This window comes from Falco biarmicus, chromosome 1 (assembly GCF_023638135.1).
Source record: "Falco biarmicus isolate bFalBia1 chromosome 1, bFalBia1.pri, whole genome shotgun sequence".
Lineage (NCBI taxonomy): Eukaryota > Metazoa > Chordata > Aves > Falconiformes > Falconidae > Falco > Falco biarmicus.
In genome coordinates this window covers 45,810,400-45,824,824 of record NC_079288.1, presented here as the reverse complement: position 1 = coordinate 45,824,824, position 14,425 = coordinate 45,810,400, and the positions used below count along the sequence as shown (strand labels likewise).

The 14,425-nt window shown below is 37.4% G+C and overlaps 1 protein-coding gene across 5 annotated transcripts in view; it reads right to left on the bottom strand.

Annotated features, from left to right (window-relative positions):
• Nucleotides 1-601: 601 nt before the first annotated feature.
• Nucleotides 602-14,425, bottom strand: part of MARCHF1 (membrane associated ring-CH-type finger 1) — a 258,484-nt gene continuing 244,660 nt past the window's right edge. For 4 of the 5 annotated variants that reach the window (XM_056323055.1, XM_056323258.1, XM_056323219.1 and 1 more), the window contains one exon: nt 8,472-10,569. In XM_056323055.1, the coding sequence (XP_056179030.1) occupies nt 10,271-10,569 (299 nt within the window). In that variant the 3' untranslated portion in view covers nt 8,472-10,270. Of the gene's footprint in view, nt 2,458-8,471; nt 10,570-14,425 lie in introns of those variants that run through there. The other variant, XM_056323187.1, reaches the window with a different exon arrangement.

The window sequence follows — 14,425 nt, the reverse complement described above, 5'->3', positions numbered from 1 at the left end:
CAGTTTGTGGTTGGTAATGGCAAGAGTGTATGTCATTTAGTGTATCAATAGCAGCTACCCTGGCGAGCAGTGAGGCCGGCTGGTGGCAACTTTTATCCATCTCTTGTGGTGGTGGCTGGGATGTCTCTAGGTGTACGCAGTTTTGTGGAGAGCAGCGATAGGCCTTGTCTCACAAAATCGTCTGCTGCATTACATGAAACACCTTGGGTGTAAGAAATGCTCTCCCATTTGGTAGAATTGTATGTGGAGAAGATGAGAAACACAGAGCATAAATCATAACTCTTCTCTTGTACCTTCTCTTGTCTGAGAGTCTGTGTCAGGAACAGAGAGCTGGAAAGACTTCAATAAAATATTGAGTATTTTATATTTTGTCAAGAGAGTTTGAGAGAATTGTACTGTGTTCACCAGTGTATTGAAGAATTCAGATCAGAGGCTAATTAAAGTCCCTACAGTCTGTTTTTAAATATATCTTTTGTCTGTATTTTTTTATTTTTTAATTATTTTTTAAATTATGAAATTATGTTGCTTAGGACTTAAATAGAAGGCTTGCTTTATGAAGCAACTCTTTAGATGCCTTTAAATGTGTCCTTCAGGAAGGTTCTTAGCAGATTCTCACTTTTAATACCGTAAAATAAAAAAAAGGGGGGGGGGGGGGGGGAAGGCAAGGGCAAAGCCAGGGATAATTCCACTTTTATTTTGTGTGAATTTATAAATCACAAAAAAAATCCTTATTAGAGCAGATCAGGTTGCCTGGGCACAGAAGTCACAGTTCAGATGTACTGTCTGTACATGTCATAGCAGTCACAGTTCAGATGCCTGTTAATTATGTGGAAATAATTATTCCTGGTAGATGATCTCCCTAGTACTTGATTCTCTGTACAGTTCTGTGTGTTAAACACAAGACTTTGTCATGGTAAATAGTTACGTGGGTTTCTCAGATCTCTTACAGATACCCAGGTGAGTATTTTCTTGGCTGTGTACAGTGTTACTGATGGTGCTATTCTGTTAACATCTATATTAATTTTTCCCTCTTTACAAAATAGGCTTGTGCTGTCCTTTCATGTTTTAGGAAACCAGTCTGTTGAGTTAATATAGAATTAACTGTTGTCCTCCTTAAATTAATCTGAAGAAACCTGAATAAATTTAACAGACCTGAAGCATGTGGGAGTGATGTGTCACACATCTTCAGCTGGACCAGTCAGACCTGGCTGGAGGTCTTACCCCCTGACACCAGCCGTATCTCTAGGCCATCATGTCAGTGCTTTGTGTTTCTGTTTTAGAAATAAGCGTGCTGAAGTTCAGGGCAGGCCTTTGATATTTTTTTTAACTTTGTTAAATTGAGCTGTGTTGTAGAATTCCACCTTTTTATTTTTAGGTATTTTTTGATTATTAATCATTAGAATTTTGATTTATAAAACCTGGAAGTGTTAAACTCCAGTGAAAGCTGGGCAGAGTAATTGGTGAGAATTAAAGCCATGTATGTGTGTGTTCAGTGCTTTGACAGATTTTTGCCTTTCAGAAGACATCTTAAATTTTTGGTTGTATACAATGTCTGATGTGCTTTGAAATTTTAAGTAGAAACATTGTAGAAAAAGTCACTTTCCCATCACCTTGGGTGAAATACAGAAGGAAAATGAGCAGTAAGGTAACTAGAAGGTGTCACAAGTAATGACAGTATATTCGGCTTACATCCTGGTGCATGCTTTAAAAAAAGTAGTCACGCAAAGTTATGAAGAATGAGATGTTCTATATTCCTTGAAACAATTCAGTTTGGCATTATAAAAAATAACAATTATAAAGTAATTATTATTATTATAAAGGAATTATAAAACAATTATTACTTGCTTGGTTGGTGTGATAGTCAAATACTGGAAGTGATTTCCTTTTTAACATTTGTTATTCACACTTTTAAGAACATGTTTACAATTTGGACTTCGAGTTTATGGATTTTGTCCCTTGAAATCCATGTATTTACTGCTTGTTTAGCTGGCTTTGAAACTGTCCCGTTGACCTACTGCGTAAGTAATGAAGAAAGAACAATTTCTGTGTGTGAACTTTTTACACTGAATTATCAGAAAAAATCACACGTAGCTGACAGGTGTTCACACTTGAATTGAAAAGTAGTCTGGGCTTAAGTTGATGATGTGCAAGACCAGTTTACCAGGTAAGTTTTGTTGCAATGTGAAAGAAAAAAAACCCAAACCAACCACAAAGCAAGCTATGTATGAATATATTGATTTATTTATTTTTCATTTCTGTGCTCCAGGTTTTTTATTTATTTTTCATTTCTGTGCTCCAGGTTTTTGTGCTGAGAGGCCTGGAGCAAGGGGATGCGGAGAGTCTTTTGCCTCTTACTGAGACAAGATAGTAGAATCTGCTCTGTCATTTTGATAACCCAGTTGTGCCTGTGCTTTAAAGCCAGCTGTTACGGTTTTGTATGTTGATGAATTTTCTTCCCTATGGTGGAAAAAAAGGATGAATGCTGTCAGGAGTTTTGAATTGTTATTCTGCTTCTTCAAAATTAAAATCTAGAAAGCTGCTGCTATTAAAAGTGGGAATGGGAAATATTTATGTGATGTTCTCTGTTCTTAAAAAATTGCTGTAGGGGATACCTTGACATTCTGTTAATTTGTAACTAAGGGTTACAGACTTTAATTTTAAATCCTCTACTATAATTCTTTGTAAGTGACAGGGTTTTTTCTAAGGTCTAAAGATTAATTATATGGAAGACTTACTTGATTCTTAAACTTGTTGGATGTTGCATCACAATGTCCCTCTTTTTTAGTGTTTAACTGCAAAGTTGTAATAGTTAATTTCTGTAATTATTTGGGCTCGTATTAAACATACAAAACTTCAAACAAAAAAGCAATGTTTTAACATGGAACTTAGGTTAAGAACTTTTTTTTTTACATGTACTTTCTAATTTGTTACACTGTATTTTGCAGTGTACTTACTGAGGTATACTTTCATTCCATCCAGACTTCTCTAGGGAACTGGCTGAATTACATTTAGACTTTGAGTAGCAGCTAAGTTATTAGTTGTGCTCTGATTCTGGGACTTAACTCTGTTGATGGTCTCAGATGGAAAAGAACCAGCTGGTTTTAATTCCAGTAGCAGTATGATTTTTTTTTTTTTTTCATGTAAACAAAGCAAAAAACAAAATGTGAACAAAATTAAACCAGAAAACACTATCCTTCTCAAGGCTGGTTGTATGCAGTAGATTAATTAATTTACAGTTCTTTAGTGTTGGAAACTAACGTGACTGAATTTATGGAACTCTTCACCATGGATTTTCAGTCTGCTCCATAAAGTTCCTTCTAAAGGGATGAGACTTCCAATATTCGTGATGTGGAGAAACAAGCACGCAATCAAGCACTTAGCCTCAGTATTGTATTTTTCCTTTTTTCTCTACCAGAGTATGTGTTGGTCCATATGGAACTCCAGTATGTGCAGCGAGATGCAACAAGTTGAAAAGGAAACATACATGAACCATTTTCTGAGCCATTCCTAAGGTTCAAGGAGTATACTTAAGAAGTGTCTTGTGTGTGATATTAATTTTTTTTTGTCTTTGATTGCAGTAGCATATTAGCTCATCTCTGTAATGACACTACCGTATATGAGGACCGAGTCTGGGATCCAAAAGTGTGTGAGTCCAACTTTTAAAAAACTTTTTTTGCTGAACACCTGACAGATAGGAAAGAGCAGTAAGAAAAGGACATTACTGCTTTTTTAAAAGTTCTCTACTTAAGGAATCCTCCAGGCTTAGTTTTCTAGTAAAGGGCAAAGAAACACCTGTGCTATAGAAATATGTCTCATTGGCTTGAGCCAATCATCTCAGCATGCTACAATGCATGCATCGTATTTCTAGCTTCTAGATCTTTTTCAAGAGTAAAAACTCATTATTAGTGACTTCCAGACTTAGTTCCTAAAAAGAAGTTTTACAAAGGTTAAGAAACTTTGTTAAGATGTGATTTATGCACTGCAATTTAAGCTGTTACCTTAAATACTGCAAGCAAGATCCTGTGCAGAGTTCCTAGAATATAACTACAAATAAGCTGATGGAGGAAGACTCTGTAGTGGCCCCGTAATCAAGTTCCCTAAGCCTTAACTGCTTGTGTTGTAAATACTGCCCAATTTTCTTGAAGAGTTTAATATGTAGTTACCCCTTACAGATGAAAAGTAAAGCTACTTACATTTTAAATTATGTTACTAAACCAAAATGGCAGCATTATCTAAAGAAATGTAGACAGGTGGCAGCATTTTACTAATGTCAGCTCATATTCAAGTCCACAGTTAGCCAAGACAGTACCATGCTGATTTGAAAATTTATGAAGTGACAGTGCTTGTTGCTAGGATGTGAACTGGCCAAAAATTCTAACCTGTATGTTTTTAATGAAATATTCTTCTTTTTCCCCAGGTCTCAAAATGTACTAGCAAACTAGATCTAAAGCGGCCCTTAATGAAGATTCACTAAAGCCTTTGCCTGAACTTTCTTCTAGACTGACTTGTTCTTCTCACTGCATCCTTCGGGGCTCCTGTGAGTAGCGGTCTCGCTTCTGATAGCCGTTAAAATTTTGTTGGTTGAGTTGTTGTTCTTTTCTGCAGTTAATATAACCCACCTAAATCTTGCTACTTTACTTTTGACTGCTATGCTGTTTGTGAACCATTATTAAATTTTGTAGAACACGTTGTTTATCATGTTCGCAGACATACGCATATGACGAGCCATGCTTTGTTATAGCCTTATTTCTTCAAATTACAGATTACGCAAGGTCTAAAAGCTCTGTAACTGGTGGTTGTTTGTTTGGGTTTTTTTTCCCTTCAGAACTACCATTTATTGAAGTAGATGACCCTAAAGAAATAAGAAAAAGTTATCCTTTGTGTCATACAGGCTGGGCAGTTTCCCATGTGGCTTTCAAGAGAAGTTATCCATTGCTAAAATAAGACCTACTTTAGTTAATACACTTAAGTATTACTCTGACCTGTCCTCTTTGGTTTTCATTTGGAATACTGCTGATTATTGCGTTTTTCTATATATTACCTTTGAGCTGTTTAAAAAAACCCCAACATAACAGCTCTGTGATTCAGTTGGTATCTGTTGTAAGCATTTGCAAATAATAGAAGGGCAAGTTTGTCCCAGGGCCCATACTGTCCAGCAGCCTGGATTCATTCTGTTCTTAACCATGTTGCAAAATTTATCCAAGGTTATTTTCTGAGTTCCATATCACAGACAGTGGAAACGTAGTACACCATTCAAAGTACTTCTGGTGATTCTTGGTTAACTTCACTTACTAGATGAAGCTCGCACAGAACAGCCTCAATATTTTATTGGGGGTGTGTGTGAGTAAACGTCAAAGAACATGTTTCCTTGTTTATGTGTGTTTAACAGAGAGCAAACTGAACAAGAATGTTTTGTGTACTAGCAGTACCCTTCATCAAGAGGTTTGAACCCTTGTGTGCAAAGTAAAAAGGCATAGTGACCTGCACCTCTGTTCTCTTAATTCTAAAATCAAATTTGGCTCTTATTTTTCCATATGCTAGTAAATGGAAAGGAATATATCTTTATTATTAGAATTTTTCTGGTTTTGCTCTTTCTTTTGTATTATATATATCTTGTAGGGATTTGTGAATCCATCTTTGATTTCCACGTTGAGCTAGTTATTATTCCAGCTAGAACTGTGATGTTTTGAAACTTAGCCCACTCTCTCCCCAGCTGACAATCTAGAAGAAATACAGATGGATACAACCCTCTTTAGAAGACTAAGTTTGGAGTCTGATAGGAATGCTGTGTATTTATCAAGATAGGGTACTTTTCTGGTTTTGTATGTGACAAAGTACAGAGAATCTTTTTATAATGCAAACGTAGTATTTCTTTTCATTAAATAAAGCATTTATCTTTAGGCGTTTTTGGAAAAGGAGAAAATCTTACCAAGTAAAATTCTAAAATACAAAAAAGGGAACATGGTTCATTCTGACAGTCTAAGGTGGGATTAGCTTTAAACCATTTAACTGTTTGTCCAACCCGTCTTTAAAGCTTTCTAATGTTGGACTTGCCACAATCACATGTAACAAACAGTTCTTTCCAAGGCACTGCTCTCCTTAGGAAGTTTTCTTCCTCTTATCCTCCTGTGGCTGAAACCCAGTACTAGTTGTCCATTTTGCTATGGATGTAAACCCAGTTGCTTTCTCAGAATTCTTAATGGAGTTGAAGCCTGTGTTCCCAGTCTTCCTTTTTCCAAGTTAAACAGCCATAGCTCTTTTCAAGTGCTTTTGTACTGTCAGGTATTTTCCTGAGCATTTTGCCAAGGCATGGTACCCAAAACCAGCCACGCTGAGCTAGCAGGTTTAGCTGTGTATGTTCTTCACGTTTCTTGCAAGAGCGTAGTCTTGCCAATTCAGGTTCAGCATGTGATACTGTATATAACAAAGTGACAAATGTAGAATACTGTGGTAATTTGGGTCATTTGTTTAATACAAATACATTTTGTTCACAACAATAAGCAGATACATTACTTTTGTTTCCCTTACCTTCTGTCTTTCAGTACACATTCACCCACAAAACATACAATTTTTATTTTGCAAAAGAGAGGGAGTTAAACAAGTAGCACAAACTTATAGTTCCAAATATTATACACAGTAAATTTTTTTTCATCGTAGAGTAATTTTTATTGTATTATTAGAAATTATAAATAGTTTGTTATGGTGATGGGGAATTACTACGTTTTCTACACAAAAAAATAAACACTGCCTTCAGACAGAGCAATGTGTGAATGGCACAGTTGGACTATTTGGGAATAATCTTAATGCTGCTGATAGTTAGAAGTGGTACGTTTATGCCAGTTTGAAATAAACTCTGTAATGCTTGTAACTTGAAAAGAAATGTGCGTGTTCACAGATCAGGAGTATCTTGTTTAAAATTCCAGATCTGATCTGGCACCAGATTACTCCTACCTACCTTTATTCAAACTTCGCTTAAACAAGAATGCAGATTAACTCTTCTCGGTAATGGCAGCTCAGAGCAAGGTTCTGCCCTTGTGGGTTTAGCCAGGCTAAATTCCACCATCAGCATTATTTGCCTGAGGTGCACTGTGGCTACACGTACCGTTTGATAGAGATTTTTATTTGATATGTCATTTTCATTAAAAAGTCTTACAATGTATCCTAAAACTTCCCGTGTACTGTTTTTGCAGGAGAGAATCCTGTGGTTATTAAATTGATACAGAAAATCGTGCTTTGTGTGGGAATGAAAAAACACTGATTGATAAGCAGCTGTCTAGTGTCTGTATTCATGCACCTTCCTTACTCGTGCAGTCTGTACCCAAGGCATGGTGGTGTGAGTGGCTCCTTGCCCTCCCAAAGAGGTTGCACCCTGCTTCAGAAACGAATTCCTTCCAATCCTGCATGAAATCCCTGAAAGCTCTAGAATATCCAGTGCACCTAAGAAGAGAAAGGGAGGTACGGGCTAATGCTGCAAAAGGTTAGAGACTGCTTCAAGCCTGCTGCGATCTCTCGCTGCTGACTTGTCTCATGGTCTGTCTAAGCGGAGAGGGTCCCATTTTGCTCCCTTTCCCACTGACCAAATTTAATACTTCAAAGGGAGAGGAGGAATTTCAGCTGAAGTCTTTCTCCTTTCTTAAACTAACGGTAAGCTCAGCTGCACATGTAGTTGAGTACCAAAATAGTGTTTTGAAGTTGAAGTCGTTAATAGAAAATTTTGCAAGTTCCGTTGCTGACTTTTCAGTGTATTTTTAAAAATGTACAGCAATCTGGTTGGATGCTACAAATCTGCTCTGAGAAGCCTCAGGTATGTTTTTATGAGTTAAATTTTATACTTGTCCAAGAAAAAAACCAATGTGAATTAGTCTCCAGTAAACTGTGAAAATAGAGGATAAAATATTTTCAGTGGGGTGATGATGCTACAGCGGGTCAAAGAACAGGCTGGCTAAAGAAGCAGGGTTACTGCCACTTAGTAAGAAGCTTTGGGATTATTTCACAAAACTCTTAGTTATCTTCCAAAATAATGTTCCTTGTCAGTCAATTTTGCTATGATTATCAGTTTTTATTGTAAACATCATTCCAGACATTTAGATGCAGCTAGTAATTTCAAGTGTCTTAACTTCCGATATCATGAGATTTACTTTTTAGCAAGTAGATTTAGACTTTTTGAAAACTACACTTTTGCAGAGTGTCTTAAACATGCCGTTACAAGGCATTCCTTAGTCCTGTCATCATTTTCTGAAGACCTGAAGTCTCCTCCACAATTAGAAAAATGATTTGGTTACTCTTGTATGTGATTTCAAATAAGAAGCTGCTATCATTTCAATTTGCAATTATATAATTATTAGAAGGTTGTTTTATATGAAAAGTGCATGTCATTATGTGGAAAAAAACCCACGTTAATCCAACTCACCTGGAGTAACTTTCAGCAAATATTAGTATGTATTTAGAGCCTGTTCAGTCACCAAGATGTGGTGTCCTGGCTAGACAGATGACAATTACTTTGTCACAGCCAAATTACTTGAGCAATTCCAATACAAAAGAATATAATGGTCTGATAAAAGACACATTTCTTGCCGAAACTACTACTTCCAGTATTCCCTGAGCCTTAAGCCAGTAAACACATTAATGAAGGAATGTCTAATATATAACCTCCAATACATCTTAGGCGCAGCACCCTGGATATTTGCAAGAATGGGATAACTCTGTTATTTAATTGTAGATATTGGAGCGTGTAAAGAGGAAATTTACCGTTAGAAACTGTAAGGCTTCTGTAGAAGGTCTAGTTCACTTGTAAATGTGGCAGAATTTCCCCTTTGAATGAACCTGTGCTCTGCTATCCTCTTTACTCTGGTTATTTGCTTATTTACGCTTCCTCCTTTACCTAAATACAGGATCAAAAAGCAACTTTCAACTTATTTTAAAAATATACGTTACGTTCAGGCCGCAGACTTGTCCAGGCCAGTATGTAAGTACTCCAGGTCAACGCTCGCTGTTGTGTCCTGATGGTGAACATCACAAGTATGAGAAGTGAATCACAAAATTGGTTTCTATATAAAATTCACCCTGCTGGACACAGTGTTATATCCACATTCATTTATCTGTTGCACCCTTTAATGCTATTCACACTTCATTTTTATATGAGAATGCTCAAAACACGAAGTTAACAACTGAACTGTTGAATCTCTAACACCTCAAGTTTACCTGTACAGAGGGAAACCATTGTTTTATGTTTTCAGTCAGGAAGACAAAACCTAACTTTTCAGAACAAGGAGATAAAAACTAATTGTCTTCTAAGATATGTAGGTATATTCTCTTAGGTCTACCTTTCTGCATCATGAATCTTATTAAACCCAACATGGCTTCCATCTTCCCTATATGCCATCCTTTTTCAGACTTTTGATAATACGCAGCTTGCTTTTGTATGATTCTGCAGCAAACTGCATTTTTTCACTTACAGTCCTGCCTCAAAACTTTGTGTATCCAATTTCTAATTCACTCTTACAAAGTAAAATAAACAGCTGAGCTGCTCTTCTAAATACGTATCTAAACGTTCTTTCCTTCCTGTACTTTGCTGACAGCTATGCTTAAAAAACATACCTGTAGCTTATGGAGACATGAGTTTATACTGGTTGAAATTGCTTACTTTTAAAAAATTCAGGCATATTTAAAAACAATGCTACCCTTTAAATGTTTCAAATATCCTTAGTTGCCACAGCTGCCCAAACGTTCAGGCTCCACTGCAGTCACATGAACATGTGTTACTGCACGAGGCTTAGAGAGTGAGTGCTGCGATACAGCTCTTGTTAACTTGATTCAGTTAATGCATATAACTGGTACCTTTTCGAAGAGTATCTTTAAGAAGATAAATAGCAAGTAAAAGTTTTAGTAGTAAACAGATGAAAGGTTTTGTTTGCTGTAAACAAAATGATTATATCAGGTCTGTTTCTATTTTCCCAGCCATCCAATTAAAAAAAAAAGTAATCACATTGGTTTGGCATTGTCTGTTAAACCTGTTCTCTATTGCACTTTCTACACTTCCACTTTCACTACACTTGCTGACTAGTTGAGAAGCTACTTCACAAACGTCACATTCCATACAGTAACAAGTTGCTTTGCTGCATCCATTTTCCTTGTAGAGTGTTGGTTTTTGTGTGGTTTTTTTGTTTGTTATCTTAACTGAAAAATTGCACAGTCATTTCTGCTCTCTTTTAGCATTTGTAGTGTAGAAAACACTACGCCTTATTCTGCAAGGAAGAAACAACGCTGTCTGTCAAACGGGCATAACCTCAGATGTTTCTTCAGCTGCCGGCTGAGAGTTTGTACCTGTCTGTGCTACTCGCACCACCACTGCATCCTTGACGTCTGAGGTCTGAGTGCAGGAAGAGTTCTTCTCTTCTAGTTTTTTGGCGGTGTCTGGGCAGTTCTGAACAAAGATCACTCTGTTGTAGGCTTTCAACCTGCGCCACAGCTGAACATAAACCTTACACTGCACATACATGAAGACCAGGCCCCCTGTGAATCCAATGGCCACCACAACAAGTTTTGTCCAAAATGGCCATTCAAGGACACCTTTGAAATGAAACATTGATATTTATTACCATTGTTATACATCGAATATCGAGTACTGAGCTTCTGTAAAATATTTCGATAAGAAGCCACTTGCTAAGAGTCCCCAGGTATGTACATGCTGTGGGGGCAGTTGTGGCTCAGAGGAAACAGTAGCAGTTTGCAGTACCATAGGCCAGCCAAGAAACCACAGCTGCCTCCCACTGTTAAATGAGTTCACAATTTGGTCAAATAAGACAGGCAGGGCCACTCTCACAAAGGAAGCATAACGCTTGATACAGTCAAACCCAACACATTTTACTGATGTTAAATAATATCCCCATATTCAGTAGCTTGCAAAAATATAAGTACCAAAATCAAGGTAACTGGATAACTTGGATTATGCACATCTTCAACAACAACTGATTTTTTTGAAATTGTGCTACAAGCCCAACACTGTCTAGAGTACCTGGAACACCAGCACTGACAATACTATTACCTGGTCCTAGCTTCATCCTGAAGCCAGGGTATAGTAAAAAAAGCTGGTGGAAAGGACTCTTATCTCTTCCATCACCTGCCTTCATTGGCCACTTTTTTCCTGCTGTCTGTGCAACCCCCCCGAACACACCTATATAAAAAACCAGAACTTACATTCCTGTGTACTAAAAAAGTTAACTTTACAGGTTTTGGGGTATATTCTTAACTCTTCTTATTGCATTGATCAATCACATTGATATTTACAGAAAAACGCATGACTGCTAACACAAAAAAGCTAGAAATGAGAGCATTTGAACTGGATTATGGTATGAATAATGTTAAAATTATTTGCTTTGGCCTAGAAGTTGTATTAAGATTTTAACAGAATAAAGTGATGTTGTATTAAGAACAGCCTTCTCATTAATTCATACCATTGCATCTACTTTTTTCAACTGTTTGGTAACCCAACATAAAGGAACAGCCATCCGCCTTCCCGTTACACATTGACTCACCGCATTTAAAGAGTAAATGCTATACACAAGAGTCAGACCTCTGTATCAGTGCTTAAGCTGTCGCTCTGAACAATCTAAACAGGTTTGTTGGCCCTATGTGGAAGCTCTTTGAAAAACTTTTTGCTCACGCAGGAAAGCAACCTGTGTTCCTTTGGGACTGGGCAGAAGAGCTCCAGTAGAGGAGCTGGTCCCGACTCACACCTGGTATCTGCGCTCCTCAGAAGCAAGCCTGTCCTTTTAGCCAGCTGTGTGAGCCATGAATCCAAGTATCCCCTTTACTGTTAAACACATAGTAACTGGGCTTTTAATTTAGTAAACAAATAGAGACCAAAAGGAAGCATATTAAGTATTGCAAAAGCATGCAAAATGTTTAAAGTAGCTGTAGTTTTCCCTGTTGAGGTAACTTTAGTAGTACTTAGAAATGGTAACAATGTATGCAGTGATGTTGCTAGCCAGTTTTTGGTTTGTTTTTTTTTAATTTGCAGCAAAATGAAAGCATGCAAAGACCATGTAAATAATTTTGCTTCTCCCTAATCACTATTACTCTGGTTAGTTGAACTTGCCAGGGACAAATCCTTTTATATTAGTTAAATTTGTTCATAAAACATTTGTCATGCCTTTCTCAAATCCCCTGTATCTGGGACAAGAAGAAGTAACAAAGAATACTTTGCTAAGGTGTGTTAAAGAGTGATGTGTTTCCCCAATCCCCCCACCCCTTTAGTAACTACTTTTAAGTATCACTGTCTCTTTCTTGCTCTTGATTATGAAAACAGTATGGTTTGCATCCGAGTCCCATGAGTGGGGCAGTGACACTTGGGATCAGTAAGTCACAGCTGGAGCGTGGAGCCAGCAGAAAGAGGCTATCAGCTTTCCTTCAGACTTTCTTCAATCTCTTACCAGTAAACATGTGCTGCTGCTAACTCTGTGGTAATACAGGAAACATCATGTTTTGCTCAACTGGTGCAGCCCAGTGAATTTTGTATCTTTCAGTATATTCCAGCTTTGCCGTATTTTCACCGACTCGGGCTTTGTTAGGAGAGACAAAGCTCTGCTAAGCCTAGACCTGTTTCTTCAAGCAGAGCCAGTTTATGTGAAACTTGATTCCCTACCATTGGTGCCATATACATTCTAGAATACTTTTAAATATATTTTAAATTGTCTTTTATATAGACCAGTGACAAGTTTACCAATTAAGAGGCCTACACTTTTAGTTATATGCCTCATATGCTTCTGTAAGGAGAGGAAAAAAAATTCCCTTAAAATATTTTGAGGTACATTTAAAAAAGGGATTTTTGAACTTACACAATATTAGCAAACAGTACTAGTATCATTCAAGGCTTTCACTTTTTGTCCTCCTCAAAATGTGCTTATAAAGTGTTTTTCCTCCAGCGTTCACTTTTCTTTTTTCCAGTATTTCTCATTTAGTCAGAGATAATGGAGAGAAAAGCAAACTACATGTATGTCTCTTCCCCACCACCCCCAAATACATGTTTGATTTTGTAAAAGCACCCTCAACAAGCAAATTTTGGGGCAAAAGAGTTCTCTTCACAAACACGTATGTTGTAAGTAGCTCCAAGGCATTTCTCTGTCCATTTTTAAATGTGGAGAATCATCTGTTACACTTGGCAAACACTGAATTCTATACAAATTGTAAATACTTTTTTAGCTCACCAGGATTAGTTAATGTGATTCTTATGCATTCTATATAAACAACAAAAATTCATTTTAGCTGTTCTGTTGTGTAAGTTCAGCCAATCCACAGAAATACCTTTTCCCTTTTTAATGAGCAGGGTGATGTAGTTGCATTCATAAATAGAAGTTCAAAGCCATTCCTAGTCCTGTCCTCAGGGCCAGTTTTTGTGAGATGAAAAAGAGGGTTGCCCTTTTCGAAAGAATGCAAAACAAGACTGCAGTAGACATCTGTCTGTGACTTACTGAGAATTGTTACATATTTTCCTCATAGGCAAGAAAGGGAAGCATCAGGAGTACCATCAAATACTTATCTAACTAGCAAAGCACCAGGCTCCACCTGTTTTGTTTTCTGTTAACTTCAGCGTACAGCACAAAGCTAGAGACCTTTGTGCCTCTGCTGTGCTTCAAGTCAACTCAGAGCAAAGTGGAAAAGCTTTTAATCCTCTTCATCGTCACGATTGTATTTAAAGACTAAATTTAAGACCGAACAGACTTAGATTTGAAATGGAAAACAGTACTTCAGTTTGGAATGTGGTTTCCAGATGTGGCAAGTATCGTCCAAAAAGAAACCTGCTTATGTTAAACATGCGTTTTGTAACACGTGTCCAGTTGGGTTTTCAGGATCTCCACAGATGGAGACTCCATGACCTCTCTGTTCCAGTGTTTGACCACCCTCACAAAAATCACAGCTGGAACATGGACCTTCACAGTGAAATTCTGTTTGAAAGGATGCAGGAATGGCTTTCCAGGCTGCTTAAGTGCCACATGAAGGACTAACACTGGAACGTGGTCCCTTGGAAGTTCATATTGGGAAGCTTTTTGAGGAAAGTGCTTTTACAGGACATTGAGGTTCAAGTGGATAATATATATAAATCTGCTCTTTTATGACCTGAACTTGTACTGAGCTGTTTGAACTTGACCCATCTTTTTGTCTGAGCTTTAGAAATATCTAGGTAATGGGAGATTAACCTAGGAATAAGCAGCAGGCTAGTTAAGCTGTTGTAATGATTACACTAAGTAGAGGTGTCACTGCAGGGGCGTAACATAAGCTTTTATCGCTGCTGCATTCATTACTTTTACATTAAAGCATGTGATGTGGCCATGTGTCAGTGACCTGGTACTGAAGAGCAGTAACGTGGCTGTTACTATGAACAGTAAAATGTTACATAGCTGCCTTTCAAAGCCATCCATTGCATTAT